This window comes from Prionailurus viverrinus, chromosome C2 (assembly GCF_022837055.1).
Source record: "Prionailurus viverrinus isolate Anna chromosome C2, UM_Priviv_1.0, whole genome shotgun sequence".
NCBI lineage: Eukaryota > Metazoa > Chordata > Mammalia > Carnivora > Felidae > Prionailurus > Prionailurus viverrinus.
The window spans coordinates 90106782-90130947 of NC_062569.1; the positions used below are offsets into that span (position 1 = coordinate 90106782).

Genomic DNA, 24166 nt, shown 5'->3' on the forward strand with positions numbered 1-24166 from the left:
GTCATCTCTTTAAATTCTCAGAATGGCTCTGTTGTGTTATTCTCATTTACACATGGTGAAACCAATGCACAGAGAGGTTATATAATTTATCCAATGTCATGTATATAAGAAGATTCAAACCAGGCAGTTTGCTTTTAGAGGCCAAATTATCTTAATTTGTACACTTCTGCATTGCTTTTGCTAGGAAGTAGAATCTAACTTACTTATACTTCAGTACTTTAATATTTAAGTGTATTTTGTGGAACAAAACTGTACTGTAAGCTGTTTGAAAGAAATGTTTTTAAAGGTATGACTGTCAAGTAATTTTTTTTTTCTTAAATAAACATACCAGAACTTAGTCTCAGACTATTGTCTGTTTTAACATGTGCCGATGGGAAGTATCAGGAGTTCTTATTTATTTTCCTTCTTTAGAACATTTTAGAATTGTTTTAGGAGCTAATTTACAAGCCACTCAGGAAAATGAGACATACTACTTTATTGGTCACTGCTTGTGTTTCATTTTTTAAAAAGGTATTAGTTTGATGTTCAACCACTTTCTTCAGACATGGCACCAGATCTTTTGGTTCTGTGTCCTTAGAGGACAAAAATTATATAGCATACTATTCCCACTGTTTACTTGACCTTCTAAAAATGAAATTATTGAAAAATAAAGAATTTGTCTGTTTGTCTTTTTAGTGGAATGAGGTTTCCAGCAGAGGTATAGGAAGTTTTGTGCCTCTTTGGTAACTTTATTTGGAAAGAGTCATCTGTAATTTCCATTATACATTGGTTTATTAAAAAGTGTTTTTCAGCATTTTCAATCAAAAACATTTTTTTTCTGTCAGGACATTTAGAAACTACATGTTTCTATTTAGCCAGAAAAGTGATCTTTCAGGACTTCTCTTGGAGTTTATTGCCATCTTGTGGCTTAAAAAAAATAGCCAGGTGCAATGATTCTATGGTATTTGGGCATGGCAATTTGGGCTGCACAATTTTTATTTGAAACTTCTGATAAAATCCTCAACATTTAGCCTTCCTCGTCCCTTCCCATGAAATATCTATAGTGCCCAATTCATTGTGACCCCCAAAAGCCCTGGCACATTCCCAGATTTCCTGCATGAGGTTTTGCAGGGGTACTACTTCCAGTTAAGAACCATTGAGCTAGAGAGTTCCTTAATATTTATAGGGTAGGTTAGAATTCATGACCACTTCCTGACTTTAGACTCAAGTCTGAGACCACTATGTACTCATAATAGAACAACAACAACAACAAAAGTGAAATAGAAGTGAGTGGGAGGAGACATGGGTGGCATTTGGTCTTTGGGCTTAGTCATTTGACAGATGGTACATAATTCTCTCAGATGGAAGCCACTGGAGGAAGAATATATTGTTTATTTGTTTATTCATGTTATTTTTGAGTTCGAAGATAGGGGAAAGCCTGTGAGTTAAGATTTAGATATGCAGTTTGTCATTTAGACCATCTGGAGATCTATACGGTAATAAGTAGAGCACAGGAACAAGATCCAGGATAGAAATGCAGACTTGGGAGTTACTCCCTGAACACATTTTTGTTGAGTTATAGATTTGGCACTGTTGTAGGCACTGGAGAAAACGGTGATTAAGAACAAGTGATTTGTTAAAAAAAATGAACAAAAAAACCCTAAGTGATTTGTGAAGTGATGTGACCCAGGATGGAGCTAGAGTGTTTGATGCTAAGCAAAATTAGTCAGGGAAAGACAGATACAATATAATTTCACTCACGTAGAATTTGAGAAACATAACAGATAACATAGGGAAGGGAAAGAAAAATAAGATAAAAACACAGAGGGAGGCAAACCATGAGACTCTTAAATACAAAGAACAAACTGAAGGTTGCTGGAGGGGAAGTGATTGGGGAAATGGGCTAAATGCGTGATGGGCTTAAGGAGGCCACTCCTTGGGATGAGCACTGGGTGTTACATTGTAAGTGATGAATCACTGGGTTCAACTCCTGAAACTTAAACTACACTGTATGTTAACTAACTTAAATTTAAATAGATTAATAAAAAAAAAAAAAAGAACAAGTGATTTGTTATCAGCGTGTAAGTGGTAAATTCATCAGGAAGGTATAGAGTGCGAACATAGGCAAGGGTGAACTGGTGGGAATAACAGCTTTTTAGGGAAAGAATACAGGAGGAGGAGACTGTGAGAGAAACCCAAGAAGGAGCAAGTCAGGATATAGCAGGAAAGCTGGGAGAGGGATGTCACAAAAGCCATGGGAAGGAAGACTTTATAGGAAAGATCTTTGCATAGCATTCAGACTAAACAGACTGACAAAAGAGATAAAAGAGGGTCGAGAATAAACATCACCAGATGAATGGCTCAAAGAAAACCCAAGAAAACTTGAAACAGTATTCCATAGTTTTAAGGAAATTAAGGATAATAGAATCCTTCTTAAAGGCAGGAAAAGAGAGAATGTTTAAAGGAGAAAAGACAGGAAAAGGAGAAGAAAAGTGAATTAGATGAGGTCAGGAAAATTAAGCAAAAAATCTCACAAAAATGAAAACAAAATAAACAAATATGAAATCAGGGATCTTATATTCCATTAGGATATTTTTTATATTCCATTAGAACCTAAGTAATATGAACGCTCATTTTTGTTGTTTTTTTAGGTTTTGCTCTTTTCCCCCCAAATCTTTTGGTTTCAATTACTATTAGTACTAAATTCATAGTTCAGTGGCTCCAACCAGCCTTCACTTATTCTTCTTCCCAAACCCTTTTTCAAAAAAAGTATTGATATATACATACATATATATATATATATATATAATTGATATATACCTATATATATAATTGATATATATATGATTTTGTGGTAAGCAAACATATATATAATTTTGTGGTAAAATATATATGACATAATATTTGTCTTTTTAACCATTTTGTAAGTATACATTTCAGGGTCATTAAATACATTCACAATGCTGTGTTCCCTCAACCACTGTCTGTTTCCCCCAATTTTTTCATCCCCAACATAAACTTTGTACCCATTAAACAGTAATTGCCTTTCTTCCTTCCCCTTAGCCTCTGGTAATGTCTGTTCTCTTTTCCATGTGAATTTGAGAAGGCTGAATGTTTGTCCCTTTTATTTGCTGCTGTATTTCTAGTGCTGAGAATTGTGCCTAACACTCTGATAAATGTTTGTTAAATGACTGAAGGCATGGTGGATAAGCTTGAAGAAACAAAACAAAATAGAGAATAATTAAAAATTATTGTAAAGAAGATACATATGGAAGAGAAACAAAGAATGCAAAATTTGGCATAATTAGCGTTCCTGATAAAGAGAACAGAACAAATGGATTAAAGATAAAAGATATGTAAGGGTGCCTGGATGGCTCAGTCGGTTGAGCGTCGGACTTTGGCTCAGGTCACGATCTCGCAATCCGTGAGTTGGGCCCGCGTCAGGCTCTGTGCTGACAGCTCAGAACCTGGAACCTGTTTCAAATTCTGGGTCTCCCTCTCTCTTTGCCCCTCCCCCACTCATGCTCTGTCTCTGTCTCTTTCTCTCTGTCAAAAATAAATAAACATTTATAAAAAAAATTTTTTTAAAGATAAGTAAATAATGGGAAATTTAGTAATCTAAAGATCTGTGTCAGTGGATCAGCAGGGCATTCAGGGTCCCAGGAAAACTATTATAATGATCCACACCAACATATAAGCTAATAAAGTCACTATATCATAAGGATAAAATAAAATTAAGTTTTATAGATACTCAAAATAAAAGCAAATATATAAAAAGAAAAATATCAGGCTGGCCTCAGCCTTTTCACAGGAATATTCATTGCCTGAAGATCTTAGAGCATTATTTACAAAGAGCTAAGGGAAAGTGAGGATGCCCCAAGAATCCCATATGTGACCCAGCAGTCCTTTCCATGTAAAGTCATCAGTCATAATCTCAGGAGTGCAAGAACTTAGAAAATACAGCACTCTTGGACTCCTTTAAAACGAACAAAAAAATTATTGAATGGCAAATTCCAATCAACCAAGAAATGAATTCAAATAAAGGAGTGGATTAGAGATGAACATTGAATCTATACATAGAACTAAGACAACTATGGGAATTCAGATTACAGAGTAGAATGTGTTAGTAATCTTCACAATATAGATTCCAAAATTAATGTTTTTATATCCTATTTCCTTTATTTAAAGTTATCTAGGAATAATATTTCATGAGGTAGAGAAATACTTGTCTAAAGTTCATTAGTTCTAATTTCACTTGTTACTTTTTCCTTCAGATAAAATCATGTAATCCTAAATTCAATACATAGTATTTTTTTAATGTTTATTTATTTTTGAGAGAGAAGAGAGACAGAGTGCAAGTAGGAGAGGGACAGAGAGAGAGAGGGAGACACAGAATTTGAAGCAAGCTCCAGGCTCTGAGCTGTCAACACAGAGCCCATTATGGGGCTTGAACTCACAAACCGTGAGATCCTGACCTGGACCGAAGTCGGCCACTTAACTGACTGAGCCACCCAGGCACCTATAAAATAGTATTTGTAATATTATCCTGTTATTTAAAAATTCTGTTTGGCTAATTTTTTCCTCTTTCTATAGGCTTAAAAAATGTCTAAATGATATCCAACAAGTAGTGATTATTATTTCTGCTTAGAATTGTGCTAGAGGTTCTAACTAGTAAAATAAGGCAAAAAAAGGAAGTAAACGTCTTTTATTTATTTAATTTTTTTAATGTTTTTGTAATGTTTATTTATTTTTGAGAGAGAGAGACAAAGCATGAGTGGGGGAGGGGCAGAGAGAGATGGAAACACAGAATTCGAAGTAGACTCCAGGATCTGAGCTGTCCACAACAGAGTCCGATGCGAGGCTCAAACTCATGAGCTGTGATATCCTGACCTGACTTAAGGATCCTCAAGTCCAACACTTACCCAACTGGGCCACCCAGGTGCCCCTATAAAAGCCTTTTAGAGTACAGGCTGTATTATTCACAGGTGACATGATAGTCTTTGTAGAAAATACTACAGAACCTACAAAAAAGCAACTAAAATTAATAAATGAGTCTAGCAAGGTTGTAGGATATGAGATCAATATACCGTAGGCAATTATATTTTTATATACTGGCAATGAACAATTTGAAATGAAATTTAAAAACAATACTTTTAATAGTATGGTCAAAAAATATGATCAATTTAGGGGTAAGTTTGATTAAAAACGTTTGAGACCTGTATACTGAACGTTATAAAACATTGCTGAGAGAAATTAAAGAAGACCTATATAAGTGAGAAATAAACCAGATGCATAGATTAAAAGACTTATTATTGTTAAGATGTTAGTTCTCCCCAAATTGATCTATAGATTCTATGTAATTGTGGTCAAAATCCCAAGAGGTTTTTCTGTAGAAAGGTGATTTGAAAATTTATATGGAAATTCAAAGAATCTAAAATAACCAAACCAAAACAACTTAAGGAGAATAAAATTGGTACTATACTATTTCAAGACCTAAAGTTATAGTTATCAAGACAGTGTGGCATTGGTGTAAGGAGAGACATGTATAATTGAAACAGAATGGAGTCCAGAAATAAACTCACACACAAAGATAACCAATTCTTGACAAAGATGCCAGGGAAATTCAATGGGGAAAGAAAGAATAACCTTTTCAATAAACAGTGCTGGAACAATTGGAGAGCCATATACAAAACAAAAACAAAAACAAAAAAAGGAAAGAAAAAAAAAAACCACTTCAAACTTTACCTTACACCACATATAAAAATTAACTTGAAATAAATCACAAGTCTAAATGTATAACTAAGATATACAGAACTTATAGAAAAGATAAAAAAAATCTTAGTCATTCTGGGTTAGAAAAGATTTCTTAAATATAACGAAAATATAAGTAGAAAAAATTTGTAAGTTGGACTTCATCAAAATATAAAATTTGCTCTTCAAAAGACACTATTACTAAAAGTGAAGAGGCAAACAACAGAGAATATTTGCAATACATTTAATGAAGGACTTATACATATAGGACATATGAAGAACTGTTACAACTCAAAAAACTGGCAAAGTATTATAATGGACACTACATCAAAGAAGATAGATGGATATCAAATAAGCACATGAAAGTATCTCATCATTAATCATTAGGAAAATGCAAACTAAAACCATGATGAGATAACACTACATATCCATTAGAATGGCTAAAAATTCAAAAGACTATGCCAGATGTAAGGATGTGGAGGAACTGGCACTTGCATAATTTACTGGTGGGAATATAAAATGGTATGAATACTTTGGAAAATAGTTTGGTAGTTTCTTAGAAATTAAACATAAACCATATGATCCAGTCATTTTGTTCTTAGGTATGTATTCAGAGAAGTAAAAGCATATGTCCACATAAATGCTTACTTGTGAATGTCCATAAGGAAACAAGCTAAATGTCTGTTAGCAGGTGAATGGATAAACAGATGGTGGTATGTTCACACAATAGAATACCATTCAGTAGTGGAAAGGAAAGAACTATTGATATGTGCAACAGCATGGATGAGTCTCAAAATCATTATGCTGAATGAAAGAAGGCGGGATAAATATGTATCATATGATTCTATTTACAATATAATTGTAGGGGTGCCTGGGTGGCTTAGTTGGTTAAGCATCCAACTCGATGTCAGTTCAGGTCATGATCTCACAGTCATGGGATCGAGCCCCACATGGGGCTCCATGCTGGGCATGGAGCCTGCTTGAGATCCTCTCTCTCCCTGTTTCTCTGTTCCTCCCCTGCTCATGCTCTTTCTCTCTCTCTCAAAACAAAACAAAACAAAACAAAAAACTAATATAATTGTATACTATATAAATATATAGTATAAAGTTCCAGAAAATGCAAACTAATTTATAAATTAGTGGTTGTTTGGGAAGGGGATATTTTGAAATGGAGCATGTGGAAATTTTGGGGTGTGATGAATATAGTAATTGTGGTGATGGTTCCACCACATCATATGTTAAAACTAATCAAATTATATACTTCAAATATGTGCAGTTTAATATGTTTTATTTTAATAAAGCTGTATTTAAAAACAATGAGTACACTGAAAAAAGAAATATTTGCCTAAATGTCAGCAGTTCTTTTCCTTTGTTTAAATCAAGTATATGAAAATATAATACATAATATTTGCTAAAAACATGTGCAACTATTTAAAAAGATTTTTTGTCATATCATTTTTTATAGAATAGTCATGTTTTATTTTTTTTAATGTTTGTTTATTTTTGAGAGAGACAGAGTGTGAGTGGGGGAGGGGAGGAGAGAGATGGAGACAGAATCCAAAGCAGGCTCCAGACTCTGAGCTGTTATCACAGAGCCCGATGTAGGGCTTGAACTCATGAACTGTGAGATCATGACCTGAGCCGAAGTCAGACACCCAACCGAGTGAGCCACTCCAGGTGCCCCTAGATCAATTATGTTTTAAAAGTCTGGCTTTGAAAACTGGGAATGAGAGGGAAGGAGAATAGGTAACTGTACAGTTGGGTTGGAGGGAATATCTTCTTAAATATGGGGGCTGTTTTGTTAATATTCTCAGCTAAGGCACATGAGCCAGTAAAGAGTGAGAAGCTGTAGGTGCAGAAGAGAAAAGGTGTGGAATAGGAGCAGAGTCCTTTAAGGTAGAGGAAGAAATGGGATCGAGGCAGTTGATGAGGTTCCCCTTCTCTAAGACTAGAAGAAAGAGGTGAGGATTAGTGTATATATATGGATACATTTGTACACCCTGGGCAGAAGGATAACGGTTTGTCCCCAAGCCATATTATTTTTAGTGAAAACAGGAAAGTATCCTACTGAGAGTTGGAGGATAGGAATGACAGGCTTACAGTGAGGGATGAGAGTTTAGGCTGGTCATATAAGGGAAGAAGAGAAGAAATTGACCATGGTTGTACAAAAAGATTGTCAAGCAAAGCTTCTATCACATACTTGGTGTGTAAGAGGACCTCAGTACCTTCTGTTTTCCTAGAAAATACCAAAAGCAGCATTCTAGTTGGAGTTGCAGATTGCCAGTCTCTGTTGCCTTTTCTAGATTCTCACTCTTTATTATAAAGGGGAAATTTCAGAAAAGTAGAATTGTATTGAAACAAACATGGGATTGTATTATACTGTTGTTCTTCTGTTGCTTGCTTTTTTTCATTTTATAATGTGTCTGGAAGATATTTCCATGTCAGTACATGTAGATATCTCTTTTTAAAAACAACACCTGTGTATTAGTATTTCTTACTATGGATGTACCATAATTTATGTGGCTTTTAAGTTATTTCTAACTTCTCGCTATTAAATATTGCTATTGTGAACATCTTTGTATATATCTAAAGATTGTAGATGCTTTTGCACATGTACTACCGTTGACCCTTGAGCAATGCAAGAGTTAGGGGTCCTTACACCCTACAAAGTAAAAAATCTGTGTGTAACTTTTGATTCCCCCAAAACTTAACTACTAATAGCCTACTATTGACCAGAAGCCTTATCAATAACATTGAATGTATTGTTGACTAACATATATTTTGTATGTTATATGTATTATGTACTATATTTTTGCAATAAAGTAAGCTAGAAAAAAGAAAATATTAAGAAAATCATAAGGAAGAGAAAATACATTAACAGTACTGCACTGTGTTTATCAAAAATCTGTGGATAAGTAGACCTGCACAGTTGAAACCCATGTTATTCAAGGCTCAATTATATTTCTAGGCTAGATAATTTAGAGTTAGAATTATTTTGTTAAAGATAATAAACATTTCACATTAACATTTCACATTAAAGATAATACATTTTCACAGTATCACATTGGATACTGTCAAATTGCCGTTCAATTGGTTATATCAGTAGGCTCTCACCAGTCGAGAATTAATTTGCCTCACCAACAAATAATGTTATTTCTTTTCATTTTTGTCAATCCTGTGGCCATAAAATATCTCCTGTTTTAAATTTGCATTTCTTCATATTAGTGACGCTGAGCATTTTTCATATGCTTTTAAGCCATTTCTATTTCTTATGTGAATTGCCCGTTTTTATTGCCTTTCTTACCAATTTGCAGGAGCTCTTTAAGTGTTATGGATCTTTTGTCTTTTATATATGTGGTAGGTATTGTCTTCCAGAATGTTAATTCTAGAACAAGTTTTAAATTTTGATACTGTTAAATCTTTTATTCTTTTCCTTGATGGTTGCTGGGTTTCGAATCTTGCTTAGAAATGCCTTCCCCACTTCAAGATTATGTAGATTTCTACCTAAAGCTTGTATAGTTGCTCTTGTTTGTTTGTATATTTTCTGTATACCTCTTTCATCTATCTGGAATTAATACATGCAAGTGATGTGAGGTAGAGCACTATAATTTTAGATTCAGTAACAAAAATAAATATTTTAGTACAGAATTATGTTCAGGTAATTAATTTTGGAAAGATAATAGAGACAACTTTTTTTCAGCGTTAACTTCCTAGAAGTAAACATTTTTGTAGTTCCTTTTGTATGTTCCTATTTGTGAGGGGACTACACATTGTGAAGTTCACTGTAGGGCAAAGTTGCTGCTTCTTAGCATTCTGTCTTTTAAAATAAGGCCATTACATTTTCCATCGAATAAAGAAATTATTAGAAACATAGATTTGCATTTCCCAATTTTTTCAATGTATGACAGACCAAGCAAATACATGTCTGATAACAGTCAGTCCCTGTAGGTGTTCTAGTGCATAGTTAGATCTTTTAAAGAGTACATTGTTACTACAGTAATGAAAATACAGAGAAGGAAGACAGAAGAAGAAAATAGCAAGAGGAGATAGGAAACGTAAAAAAAAAAAAGACAAAGAAATCATTGAGAGAAGGAAAAAAGAAGAATAAATGTCAGCCTTTTTCTTGTGAGGGGAGAGTTTAATGTTGTCCCAGGCAATCTTTTAAAAAATATCACATTAAGAAAAAAAAAAAAAAAAAAAAAAGCTCTATACATAGTAGCAGTGATGTGGTTTTATTGTTTTATTTGGTTTTTGCCTTTTTTTCTGGGGATGAGATGGACTTCTGTTATCCTAAGTGGGTACCGTCTTTCATGCTCTTTTTTATTTTTTATTGTTTTAATCTTTTTTTTCAACATCAGTGTACTCTTTAATCCCCACCCCTGAGCGAAATAAGTCAGAGGAAGACAAATACCATATGATCTCACTCATGTGGAATTTAAGAAACAAATGAGCAAAGAGAGAAAAAGAGACAAATCAAAAAACAGACTTTCAATTACAGAGAAGAAACTGATGGTTAGGAGAGGGGAGGTGTTATCCTTTTTAACAGGCTGTTAGATGTACACTGTTAAATGAGTTTGGGAATCATGTTTCTTTATTATTTCGTTTAGGCAACTGAGAATTTTAAACCGACAACTTAGAGAACAAGAAAAAACTCAAAAGGCACCTGGTTCTCTGGAATGCAACCTTGAATGTAGGTAAAAGAACTTTAAGAACTGATGATAAATTCTTTGTGGTTCTGGAAATACTGATAAAGAATTGAGCTTTCTTAATTATTTTGTCATAAGAGGACTTTCTTTTAATCTACATTTGAAAAAATAGGAATAATACCCTTATTAAAAATTAAAATAGCACAGAAACAAAAATATAAGATCTGTGCTATTATGTCCCAATAATACACCCCTATTTCTTTTTTAAAAGGCTGTACTTCCTTTCACATGTCTTCTGTTCATATAGAATTAATGTGTTTCATAAATACTGAGTTCCTACTGTATGCCAGGCACTAATAGAACTATATATGTATTTTATTTTTTCTTTTTTAAAAATGAGATTACACTCGATATGCTCTTCTGTAGCTTGCATTTATTCACTTAACATGTAGGGAGCATTTTTCTTTTTTTTCCTTTCTTGTTCAGGTTTTTATTTAAATTCCAGTTTGTTAGTGTACAGTGTATTGTTAGTTTCAGATATAAAATTTAGTGACTCATCACTTACATACAATACCCAGTGCTCATCACAAGTGCCCTCCTGAATACCCATCACCAGTTTAACCCATTCTCCCACCTGCCTCTCCTCCAGTAACCCTTAGTTTGTTCTCTATTGTTAAGAGTCTGTTTCCTGGTTTGCCTCCCTTTTTTTCCTATGTTCATCTGTTTTGTTTATTAAATTCCACATATGAGTGAAATCATATGGTATTTTCTCTCTCTGACCGATTTACTTTGTTTATCATTGATACTCTCTGGCTCCATCCACGTCATTGCAAATGCAAGATTTTATTCTTTTTATGGCTGAGTAATATTCCATTGTGTATACATACACACACACCGCATCTTCTTTATCCATTCATCAGTAGATGGCCATTTGGGCTTTTTCCATAATTTGGCTGTTGTTGATAAGGCTACTGTAAACAACAGAGTGCATGTATCTCTTTGAATCGGTATTTTTGTATCTTTTGGGTTAATACATAGTAGTGCAGTTGCTGAATCATAGGATAGTTTTATTTTATTTATTTATATTTTTTTTAATGTTTATTTTTATTTTTGAGAGAAACAGAGTGCAAGTGGGGGAGGGGCAAAGAAAGAGGGAGACACAGAATCGGAAGCAGGCTCTAGGCTCCAAACTGTCAGCACAGAGCCTGATGTGGGGTTCAAACCCATGAACCGTGAGATCATGACCTGAGCCGAAGTGGGTGCTTAACGAACTGAGCCACCCAGGCACTCTTGGCTTTATTTTTAACTCGTTGAAGAACCTCCATACTGTTTTCCAGATAGGCTGCACCTGTTTGCATTCCCACCAACAGTGTAAGAGTGTTCCCCTTTCTCTGCAACCTCACCAACACCTGTTTCCTGTGTGGTTCATTTTAGCCATTCTGACAGGTGTGAGGTGATACCTCATTGGGTTTTTTAAATCTATTTTGAGAGAGAGAAAGAGAGTGTGCATGTGTGAGCAGGGGAGGGGCAGAGAAAGAGGGAGAGAGAGAATCCCAAACAGACTCTGCACTCTCAGCATGGGGCCCCATGTGGGGCTCGAACTCCCAAAACATTGAGAGAACAACCTGAGCTGAAATCAAGAGTCAGAAGCTTAACTGACCAGGCACCCCTCTCATTATAGTTTTGATTTGTATTTTCCTGATGATGAGTGATGTTGAGCATCTTTTCTGTTAGCCATCTGTATGTCATCTTTGGAAAAATGTCTACTCATTTCTTCTGCCCATTTTTTAAGTGGATTATTTGTTTTTTGGGTGTTCAATTTTGTGAGTTCTTTATGTATTTTGGATACTAATCCTTTAACCAATATGTCATTTGCAGATATCTTCTCCCACTGTGTAAGTTGCTTTTTAGTTTTGTTGATTGTTCCTTCACTGTACAGAAGCTTTTTATTTTGAAGTAGTCCCAATAGTTTATTTTTGCTTTTGTTTCACTTGCCTCAGAAGACATATATAGTAAGAAGTTGCCATGGCTGATGTTAAAGAGGTTACTGCCTATGTTCTCCTCTAGGATTTTGATGGTTTCCTGCCTCACATTTAGGTCTTTCATCCATTTTTGAATTTATTTTTGTGTATGATGTAAGAAAGCAGTCCAGTTCCATTCTTTTGCATGTTGCTGTCCAGTTTTGCCAACACCATTTGTTGAAGAGACTTTTTTTCATTGGATATTCTTTCTTGCTTTGTTGAAGATTAGTTGACTGTACAGTTGTGGGTTTATTCCTGGGTTTTTTATTCTGTTCCATCAATCTTTGTGTTGTTTTTCTGCCAGTATCATACTGTTTTGATCACTACAGCTTTGTAATATAACTTCAAGCCTGAAGTTGTGATGCCTCCTCTTTGCTTTGCTTTGCTTTGCATTTGCTTTGCTTTGCTTTGCTTTGGCTATTCGGGGTCTTTTGTGGTTCCATACAAATTTTAGGATTTTTTGTTCTAGCTCTGTGAAAAATGCTGGTGGTATTTTGATAGGCATTGCATTAAATGTGTAGATTGCTTTGGGTAGTATAGACATTTTAACAATATTTATTCTTCCAATCCATGAACATGGAATGTTTTTCCATTGCTTTGTGTTGTGTTGAATTTCCTTCATTAGTGTTTTATAGTTTTCAGAATACAAATCTTTAACCTCTTTGGTTAGGTTTATTCCTAGGTATCTTACGGTTTTTGGTGCAATTATAAATGGGATCGAGTCCTTGATTTCTCTTTTGGCTGTTTCATTGTTGGTGTATAGAAGTACAACAGATTACCGTACATTGATTTTGTATCCTGAGACTTTACTGAATTCATGTATCAGTTCTAGCAATTTTTTTGGTGGTCTTTTGGGTTTTCTACATAGAGTATCACGTCATCTACAAATAGTGAGAGTTTGACTTCTTCCTTGCTGATTTGGATGCCTTTATTTTTTTGTGTTGTCTGATTGCTGAGGCTAGAACTTCTAGTATTATGTTAAATAACAGGGTGAGAGTGGACTTGTTCCTGTCTTGTTCCTGACTATATAGAGGAAAAGTTTGCAGTTTTTCCCCATTGAGGATGATATCAGCTGTGGGTTTTTTTGTATATGGCCTTTATTATGTTGAGGTATGTTCCCTCCATCTATACTTTGTTGAGGGTTTTTATTATGAATGGATATTGTACTTTGTCTAATGCTTTCTCTGCATCTATTGAGAGGATCATATGGTTCTTATCCTTTCTCTTCTTAATGTGATGTATCACATTGGTTGATTTGCAAATATTGAGCCATTATTGCATCCCAGGAATAAATCCCACTTGATGATGGTGAATGATTCTTTTAATGTACTGTTGGATTTGATTTGCTAGCAATGTGTTGAGAATTTTTGCAGCCATCTTCATCAGGGATACTGGCCTGTAGTTCTTTGTTTTAGTGGAGTCTTTGTCTGGTTTTGGAATCAGGGTAATGCTGGCCCCATAGAATGAGTTTGGAAGTTTTCTTTCCTTTTCTATTTTTTAGAATAGTTTAAGAAGAATAGGTATTAAGTCTTTTTATAAATTTAAATTTATAGTTATAGTTATATATATTTATAACTATTAAATTTATAACTTTAAATGTTTGCTAGAATTTGCCTGTGAAGCCGTCTTGCCCTGGACTTTTGCTTTTTGGGAGATTTTTTATTACTGATCCAGTTTCTTTGCTGGTATCGGTCTGTTCTAGTTTTCTATTTCTTCCTGTTTCAGTTTTGGTAGTTTATATGTTTCTAGGAACTTATCATTTCTTCCAGATTGTCTAATTTGTTGGCATATAGTTTTTCATAATATTCTTTTATAATTATTTGTATTTCTGTGATATTGGTTGTTATTTCTCTTCTCTCATTTATGATTTTGTTTATTTGGGTCCTTTCTCTTTTGTTTTGATAAGTCTGGCTAGGGATTTATCAAGTTTATTAATTTTTTCAAAGAACCAGCTCCTGGTTTCATTGATTTGTTCTGGTTTTGGGGTTTTTTTTCCAGTTTCTTTATCACTTACTTCTACTCTATTCTTTATTATTTCCCTTCTTTTGCTGGCTTTAGGATTCATTTTTTGTTGTTGTTGTTGTTGTTTTTAGCTCCTTTAGGTGTAAGGTTAGGTTGTTTATTTGAGAATTTTCTTGCTTCTTGAGGTAGGCCTGTATTGCTATATACTTCCCTCTTATGACCACTTTTGCTGCATCCCAAAGGTTTTAGACCATCATGTTTTCATTTTCATTTGTTTCCATGTATTTTTTATTTCTTCTTTAATTTCCTGCTTGACCCATTCATTCTTTAGTAGCATGTTGTTTAACCTCCTTATATTTGTGGTCTTCCCAAATTTTTTCTTGTGGTTGACTTCAAGTTTCATAGCATTGTGGTCAGAAAATATGCATGGTATGATCTCAATCTTTTTGTACTTGTTGAAGCCTGATTTGTGACCTAGTATGTGATCTATTCTGGAGACTGACCCATGTGCACTCAAAAAGAATGTGTATTCTGCTGCTTTAGGATGAAATATTCTGAATATATCTGTTAAATCAGTCTGGTCTGGTGTCTTTCAAAGCCATTGTTTCCTTGTTGATTTTCTTCTTAGATGATCTGTTCATTGGTGTAAGTTGGGTGTTAAAGTCCCTTACTATTATTGTATTACTATCAATGAGTTCCTTTATATTTGTTATTAATTGTTTTATATGTTTGGGTTCTCTCAATTTGGGGGCATAAATATTTATAATTGTTAGATCTTGTTGGATAGTCCCCTTTATCATGATATAGTGCCCTTCTTCATCTCTTGTTACAGTCTTTGTTTTAAAATCTAGTTGGTCTGGTAGAAGTATTGCTACTCCAGCTTATTTTAATGTCCATTTGCATGATAGATCTTTCTCCATCCCCTCACTTTCAATCTGCAGGTGTCTTTAGGTCTGAAATGAGTTTCTTGTAGGCAGCATATAGATGTGTCTTTTTTTTTTTTTTTTTAGTCCATTCTGACACTCTATGTCTTGATTAGAACATTTAGTCCATTTACATTCAGAGTAATTATTGATAGATATGTATTTAGTGCCATTTTATTGCTTGTTTTATCATTGTTTCTAGAGATTTTCTGTTCCTTTCTAGTCTTTGTCACTTTTGACCTGTCCTTCCCACTCAAAGAAGCCCCTTCAATATTTTTGCAGGACTGGTTTAGTGTTCATGAACTCCTTTAGTTTTTGTTTGTCTGGGAAACTCATTCTATTCTGAATGACAACCTTGCTGGATAGAGTATTCTTTCTTGGCTGCAGATTTTTCCCATTCAGCATGTAGAATATATCATGCCACTCCCTTCTGGCTTGCCAAGGGAGTGATCTGTGGAGAGATCTACAGCTAACCTTATGGGTCTTCCCTTGTAAGTTAGGGACTTTTTTGTCCTACTGGTTTTAGATTTTTTTCTTTATCACTATATTTTGCAAATTTAAATATAATATGTCTTGGTGTTGGCCTGCTTTTGTTGATTTTGTTAGCAGTTCTCTCTAACTCCTGGATTTGGATGTCTGTTTCCTTCCTCAGATTAGGGAAGTTTTCAGCTATTATTTCCTCAAATAAACTTTCTTTCCCCTTTTCTTTCTCTTTTTCTTCTGGGACTCCTACGATGCAAATGTTACTACATTTAATGGAGTCACTGAGTTCCCCAAGTCTACTCTCCTGATTCATCATTCTTCGTTCTTTTGTTCAGCTTCATTGTTTTCCATAATTCTTTTTTTTTTTAAGTTTTTATTTATTTGTTTGAGGGAGAACGTGGGTGTGCAAGCAGGAGAGGGGCAGAGAAAGGAAGAGACAGAATCCCAAGCTGACAGCATGGAGCCTGATGTGGGGCTCAAACTCACGAACCATGAGATCGTGACCTGAGCCCAGATCAAGAGTCGGATGCTTAACTGACTGAGCCACCCAGGCAGCCCAATTATTTTCCATAATTCTATCTGCTGTATCACTTATTCATCCTTCCATCCTTGTGGTCATTACATCCAGGTTGTTTCGAATCTCAGTTATTGCATTTTTCATATCTGTCTGATTGTTTTTTAACTCTTATCTGTAGTAAGGGTTTCCCTGATATCTTCCATGCTGTTCTCAAGCCCAGGGAGTATCCTTATGACTGTTATTTTAAAATCTCCATCAGTCTTTTAAATTTTTTTTTTTTCAACGTTTATTTATTTTTGGGACAGAGAGAGACAGAGCATGAACGGGGGAGGGGCAGAGAGAGAGGGAGACACAGAATCGGAAACAGGCTCCAGGCTCTGAGCCATCAGCCCAGAGCCTGATGCGGGGCTCGAACTCACGGACCGCGAGATCGTGACCTGGCTGAAGTCGGACGCTCAACCGACTGCGCCACCCAGGCGCCCTCCATCAGTCTTATTACTTATATCTGTTTCAATTAGATTTCTAGCCATGACCATTTCTTGTTATTTCTTTTGGGATGAATTCCTCCATCTTGGCATTTTGTCTAGGTCTCTGTCTTCTTCTGTGTGTTAGAAAAGCCTGTTGTGTTTCCTGCTCCTGAGAGTAATGACTTTATGAAGAGGTTATATAGTATGTAGGGCCTGGTGCTTCAGGGAGTGCCTTGGTGTGTGCTACATGCACTCCACTAATGTGTTTTGGCTGCTCTATCCCTTAGGTCAGTCCTCTGCAGAGGTTCTCCTTACCTGCAGTGGGCAGTGCTTGGACCTTGGCTAGACTGTGGTCAGTTTTATCTAGGTGTCTGGCCTCCTTCTTAAATGAGACTTGATTCTACTTCCACTAGAACTGATGCTTTGCAGAACTCTATGGTCAGTAGACCTGATGTGTGCAGGGGTTTGTGCTGGTGTTCTTGGGGAAGGGCCTACTGCACTGGTCCTTAAACTTGCCTGAGAAAAGCAGTACAAACAGAGCACAGGAGGACAGGTCTTCGTGTAAGCAGATTAAGCAACCAGTGTTGGTGCTGTGCTTTTTTTTTTTTTTTGAAGTTGGTTTATGCCTATGGGTAGAGGAAGGAAATGGCTCCAGCCAGCTCCTTTGTCCTGGAGAGGGTACTCAGTGCTTGGTGCTCTCAGAGAAGCACTCCCAGAAGAGTGAGTGATTTCCCCTTGTACCTCTCAGGTGTTTTTCAGATCACTGTTTTCACACTGCTTGTCTGTAGTTTGCTTGCCTGTCTGGGGCAGCACAGTGCACTTTGGTCTCTATCCCAGCCAAACCTGCTGACTTCTAAAATTCCAAACTTCAAGGAAGTGCTGTGGAGGGGGGCCTGCACTGGTCTTCAGGGTGAGAGTCTTGCCTCGCTGGGGGTGATGCAGATTTGACTGAGAAGGGCAGTTGTGCCGGAGCTCAGGGGCATGGGATTTGGAGCAGGGTAAACAGCCGGTATCCAGGTTAGCTTCCTTCAGCAGGTGTCTGTACCTTTGCTGAGGGCAAGGGAGAGAAATGGCACCCACCAGCTCTTTTGTCCCGGGAGAAGCAACGTCACCTCTCACAGATGTGCTCCAAGAAGTAGGAACCGTCTCTCCCAATGTGCCTTAGGCGATCCCCAGATCATGCCATTTGCCCCGGGGTTGCTTGCCTGCCTTCTTTCCAGGAGTAGGGCAGCCCCCTCAGGTCTCTCTTCCCAGCCAAGCTGGTAGACCTCTAAAACTCCAGTCTTTGTGCCCCACTGATTGCAAAAACTCATGAAAATCAGCCCGTCTCGTTTTCCCAGCCAATGGCTTTGTGAAAGTGTTCTCCTTGTATGTAAGGGCTCCTTTGCTTCCATAGCACCCATGATCTGTTTCTCCCCCAAACCATGTCTCTGCACTTCTTACCTTCCTCCATGTGACCTCTTTTCTCCCTCCAGTTGTACAGTTTGTTCTGTCAGTCCTCAGGTCAATTTCTTGTGTATTCAGAATGATTTGATAGTTACTCAGCTATGTTCGAGGGATATGGCAGGCCTAGGGTCCTCCTGCTATGCTGCCATCTTAGCTCCCCCTTCCAGTAAAACCTGTAGTGCGCATTTTTCTGTATCAAAATACATAGATTCTGTTTAAGAACTATTTGAATATTCTGCTTATGTTGCTTCTAGCATTATGCATTTGAAGTCCTCTGATGATAGCTATCTAGGTATTTTCCCAGTGCAAACAGTGGTACAGTGAAAATCTTGTACGTGTGTCTTTGTGCACATGTGTGAGCATTTTGTAGATAATAGCTGTAGAATTAATGAGTCAGTCGAATTTTGACAGATATTGCCAAATTGTGCTTATGGATCCTAAAGTTTAAAATGTTAGGAAAAAGAAAAAAACTGCTCTTAACAAGGAGAAGATTAGAACAATTTGTTTCTTTGTTTTTTTATTCTTGGGATCTTTTCCTAAGTTTGACAAAACTCAGATGACACAAAGGAAAAGACTGATAAGATTTGTTCTCAGAATTTTTTGTCATTTTCTGCATGGCAAAATTGTAAACACATTCAAAGTGCATTAATAAAATGGAGACAATTTTTTCATAATACATGATATAACAAAGGCTTAATTTTCTTAATATATAAATAGCTGTTACAAAGCAATAAGAAAAATACGAGTACCCAACAGAACACACACTTCATAAAAGTGTTCATCTTCACCAAAGTAATCTTGGAAAAAGTCACTCTGATTCCACTATGAATAAACAGTGGGGGTGGAGATATGTGGGAGAGAGGGGCAAAGAGGGAAATGAGATTGGTAGTTGCCATTCTAAATAGCTTATATCTTTTTAGTCTCTGACCATTTGCCTTATTTTCTTGAAAGCATTTATCGCTATTTATGATTACTTGTTTGTTATCAGCTCTTTGAGAGCACCAGCTGTGTCTCTGCTATTCACTACTGTATGTCCAAGTTCTAATTCCGTGCCTCACACATAGTAAGTCTTCACTCAAGGCTGTATTTATTAAATGAATGGTGCCGTATACTTTTACAGACATTAAAAAGAATGTGATAAATCTATATGCTAATTACATATTAATCTTATGGGAGAAAAAGTGTTATTCATCTCTGTTTAAATATATATGTTATATGCACAAGTGTTTTTCCAGAAAGATACCAAAGTTAATTGTGGTTGCCTTTGGGAGGAGAGTGGAGGTGGGGTGGGGAGGGAGAGTCTTCACTGAGAATAATTTGGTAATTGGTATTTCGTCGTGTTTGAATTCTTTTTACTTTGTGCATGTATTATTCTTTCATTAACAAAGGTAAAAAAAAAAAAAATCTTAATGCCCAAAATATCAGTTGGAGAAGAAAGGTATGATCTCTGCATCAAATTTTAGAAATATATTTAATATTTACGTGGAACTGCTCAAACATATAATGGTTAAACAAATCAGTAAGTTCCAGATCTTTTCCTTTTTATACACAGATCTTTTTTCAGGTTTGTGCTTTTTAAATTAGAGAAACAATGATTTGATCTGTTTTGTCTTGCAGTGTTTTCTCTTCAGTCATTGAACAAGTCCCTGCAAAACCAATTACAGGAGTCACTGAAGAGCCAGGAATTACTACAGAATAAAAATGAAGAACTTTTAAAAGTGATTGAAAATCAGAAAGATGAGAACAAAAAATTTGCTGGTATATTTAAAGAGAAAGAGCAAGCTCTACTTGAAAATAAACAGCAATTTGACATTGAGACGACAAGAATAAAAATTGGTATGTATTTGAACTATAGTTGTGGTCACATTTTTTAAAAAGGAAAAGGAAACTGAAATTTTATTGTGGTTTCAGAATTGGAGGAAGCCTTAGTCAATGTGAAAAGCTCCCGGTTTAAGTTAGAAGCTGCTGAAAAGGAAAATCAAATATTGGGAATAACATTACGTCAGCGTGACGCTGAGGTGACCCGACTGAGAGAATTAACAAGGTAATGTTGATTTCATTTGAATAACATGCCTCTTGCCAGATTACTTATGACTTCAAAAATGATTTTAGGTCTGCTCTCTTTCCCCTTTCTCTCTTGTCAATGTTTTTGCTAATTTCTAATGATGTTTTCTTCTGCTCCAATTAGGTTTAGAAATGCCAAACCTGGCTCAATGCTTTTCTAAACCATGTGATTCCAAGAAAAGGGCTCTTGTAAAGAGCTTCAGCTTATTATATGTACATAAGCTGAAGACTCACTTAGCAAATTGTTAAGAGCCCTCTGGTTCTGACGCCAGAGAGACCTGAATGGAATCCCATTTCTACCCTGTGCTAGCTGTATGGCTTTAACCAAGTTATTTAACCTCTATAAACCTCCACTTTAACGTGGAGCATGATTAGGGTTGATGGGAACACTAAGAAATAACTCACATGAAGCACTGAGCACAGTAAGCCCTCATGCCAGATGATCTTGGGAAAGTCATGTAGCCTCTGTGAGCCTCAGTTATTTCATCAGTGAAGTGAGGGAGTCAGCAGCAACCCCTAAGAGCCCTTTGTTCCCTAATATGTCTTTTCTCAAATCAATAAAATCACTGCACTCAATTTTTACCTGATATGTACTTTAAAAGTACAATTTTCTCTTGAGACATTTGTTAAGAATTGGATTTCCAACTACTTTCTTAAATCCTAGAGAAGTCTGTTATTTTAGGCCTGAATATCATTAGATCTGACCATACACTTGAATGATACTGGAAGTTCATAGTTCAGATATAAAATAATTTTGAATATAAAATAATCTCCTTCGTATTTCAAATGAGAAGATCCATTTTGAATGACCACTTAGGAAAATAGATGAAATAGTAATGTATCTATAATACTTAATCTATTTAATTTTATAAATATATTTGAAATGATTCTATATAAGCTATATGAACATAGAAATACTGTTTTTTTTCCACATTCATATTTCATTCAAATATTTATTGAACAATAGGGAAAAACAAGACACTTGTGTATCCATGTAGTGTTATAATTAATTAGGCTTTAGTCAGAGTTTCTAAAATGTTGGCTTATACCACTCTTATTCAAAGTAAAAGTGAAAGAATGTCCCCCTTATGAAAGCCTTTATAAAGTCTCCAAAGAAAAGCATCTCCTCTTTTTTGAGGACTACTTTTGGGATGAAAACTCTGTTATTATCAAGTATTTATGGTAAAAGAAGCCAGTCACAAAAGACCACATATTGTATTATTCCACTTAATATGAAGTGTTCAGAATAGGCAAACCCATGGAGACAAAAAATAGATTGATGGTTGCCAAGGGCTGAGAGAAAAGGGGAAGAAGGAGGAGTGAGTGCTGATGGATACAGAGTTTCTTTTTAGGGTAATGAAAATATTCTGAAATTGGATAGAGGTAATGATTATATAACTGTATGAATATATTAAAAACAACTCAGTTGCACACTTTAAAGGGGTGAATTTTATAGTAAATTATATAACAAAATTTATTTTTAATTTTTGTAATGTTTATTTTTATTTATTTATTTATTTATTTATTTATTTATTTATTTTTTTGAGAGAGAGAGAGAGATCAAGCTGGGGAGGGAGAGAGAGAGAAATCCCAAGTAGGCTCTGTGCTGTCAGCACAAGGCCCGACTCAGGGCTCAAACAGGAACTGTGAGATCATGACCTGAGCCAAAACCAAGAGTCGGACGCTTAACTGACTGAACCACCCAGATGCCCCTCAATAAATGTTTTTTAAAACATACCTATGGCATATAATCCATTTGGAAGAGAAAAATAGGATAGCCACTCAGCATGGTCAGGTTCCATGAGCAGTTGCTTAGGTGTCCCTGGGAGCATCTCCTCATTAAGGGGCGTGGTGTTCAGCCTCTCGCAGAAAGTGCAGCAGAGGATTTAGTGTCCTGAGAAATTGCTTTTCTTCTCAAAATGTTTTTTTTTTTTCATACTACTAAATCTAGCTCCTTTATGAGCATGAAATCAGAAATTGGTTTATCTTTTATTAATAGTCTACTTTGATTTTTTTTTCCCCAAAGTCTTCTCTCTCTCATATCTATTATTTTGTCTCCTCATCTATGATGGAAAGATTTTAATAAATGCATTTTCATAGATGGGGAAACTGGGACCATACAAGTTAAATATTAATAGAAAGTTAATAAGCAAGGACTAGAACTCACATCTCTTAATCCCTAGCCAGGTTTTCTCTCTTGCACATGGTATGTCCTTAGCTAAAATAGTTTATTCCTGGTAACACTTCCTCGCAACTGCTAGTCTGAGTGAACCTTCGATGTTTGTTTTGTTTTGTTTTGTTTTGTTTTGTTTTGTTTTACCTGAGAGATGTAGGGATGAATGGATGGATTCATTTACTTATTCATTTATTCATCAAACATTTATTGTATATTATATTCCAAATATATATATGTGAAATACAAAAATATGTAATCATTTTAGTTGCTAAATATCCATGTCATCAAGCTAAAAGCTTATTCTAGTGCTTTGATGATGTATATAGAAAGATACAGCCTTTTTTTTAATTAAAAAAATTTTTTTTAATGTTTTATTTATTTTTGACTGAGAGAGAGACAGAGCATGAGTGGGGGAGGGGCAGAGAGAGAGGGAGACACAGAATCCAAAGCAGGCTCCAGGCTTTGAGCTGACAGCACAGAGCCTGATGCGGGGCTCAAACTCACAGACCGCAAGATCATGACCTGAGCCGAAGTCGGACACTCAACCGACTGAGCCACCCAGGCGCCCCATATACAGCCTTTTTTAAGAATAAACTTGACTGAAGAGGCGCCTGGGTGGCTCAGTCGGTAAAGCATCCCACCTCAGCTCAGGTCATGATCTCTCAGTTTAGGAGTTCGAGCCCCGCGTTGGGCTGTGTGCTGACAGCTTGGAGCCTGGAACCTGCTTTGGATTCTGTGTCTCCCTCTCTCTCTGCCTGCCTCTCTCTCTCTCTCTCTCTCTCAAAAATAAACATTAAAAAAATTTTTTTTAAACTTGACTGACTACTATTTAATTTTTAAAAATTTTTACATTTATTTATTTTTGAGAGACAGAGCACAAGTGGGGAAGGGCACACGTGGGGAAGGGGCAGAGAGAGAGGGAGATACAGAATCAGAAGCAGGCTCCAGGCTCCAAGCTGTCAGCACAGAGCCGATATGGGGCTCGAACCCACGAGAACTGTGAGATCATGACCTGAGCCGAAGTCGGACGCTTAACTGACTGAGCTACCCAGTCGCCCTGACTGAATACTATTTAACATAGTGGTCCATTTGTGGAGAAAATTGATAAAAAAGATGTAAGGGCAATTTTCAGAGTAAGTAATAGTTTAATTATTAGAGAAATTAGCATAAATGGAAGCGCAAAGAAATGAAAGGACTTGCCTGCCTTTCACAGCTAGTTGGGGCCCAAGCTGGGACTTGAGCCAAGATGTTAGTTTCCCTCTTGAGCCTTGCTTTCTCTTTTGGAAAGGACAGCTTCTCTTTGAGAAGAGGATGTGTTTTTGAGAGATTCTTCTAACTTTGTACCTGCTCATTCTTTCAAAATAACAGTCTGCCTTTTCACTAGGAATGAAAAAGTATTTGTTTGCAAGTAGAGCCTTTTCTTAACACTCACCCTAACATAGAAGCATAGGAAATGAAAAAGGTTATTACTTCTTGTATATTATCTGCTTTTAGAAGACTGTGTCTGAAATATTAGGTGTAAATGTTTTACACTCTTAAGACTCCAAGATTTTTCCTGTCAGTTTTTTCCATTGTCGTCAAGGACGTTTTCTTCTTACTCTGGGCATAAATCCTGTGTCTTGACTACTAGCTCACCTGTTAGATTAGCGGGTCTCTTTAAATGATTATAGACACATGGTGGGCAAGCTTAAATTAGCACAATGTCTTACAGAGTTTAGTACTACCCCTACA

At 36.0% G+C, this 24166-nt stretch overlaps 1 protein-coding gene across 3 annotated transcripts in view; it reads left to right on the plus strand.

Moving 5' to 3' along the window:
- Nucleotides 1-24166, plus strand: part of CCDC14 (coiled-coil domain containing 14) — a 53374-nt gene that overhangs the window by 24837 nt on the left and 4371 nt on the right. For all 3 annotated transcript variants that reach the window (XM_047875947.1, XM_047875949.1, XM_047875950.1), the window contains 3 exons: nucleotides 10338-10420; nucleotides 19813-20031; nucleotides 20107-20239. In XM_047875947.1, coding sequence (XP_047731903.1) covers nucleotides 10338-10420; nucleotides 19813-20031; nucleotides 20107-20239 — 435 coding nt within the window. The remainder of the gene's footprint in view (nucleotides 1-10337; nucleotides 10421-19812; nucleotides 20032-20106; nucleotides 20240-24166) is intronic.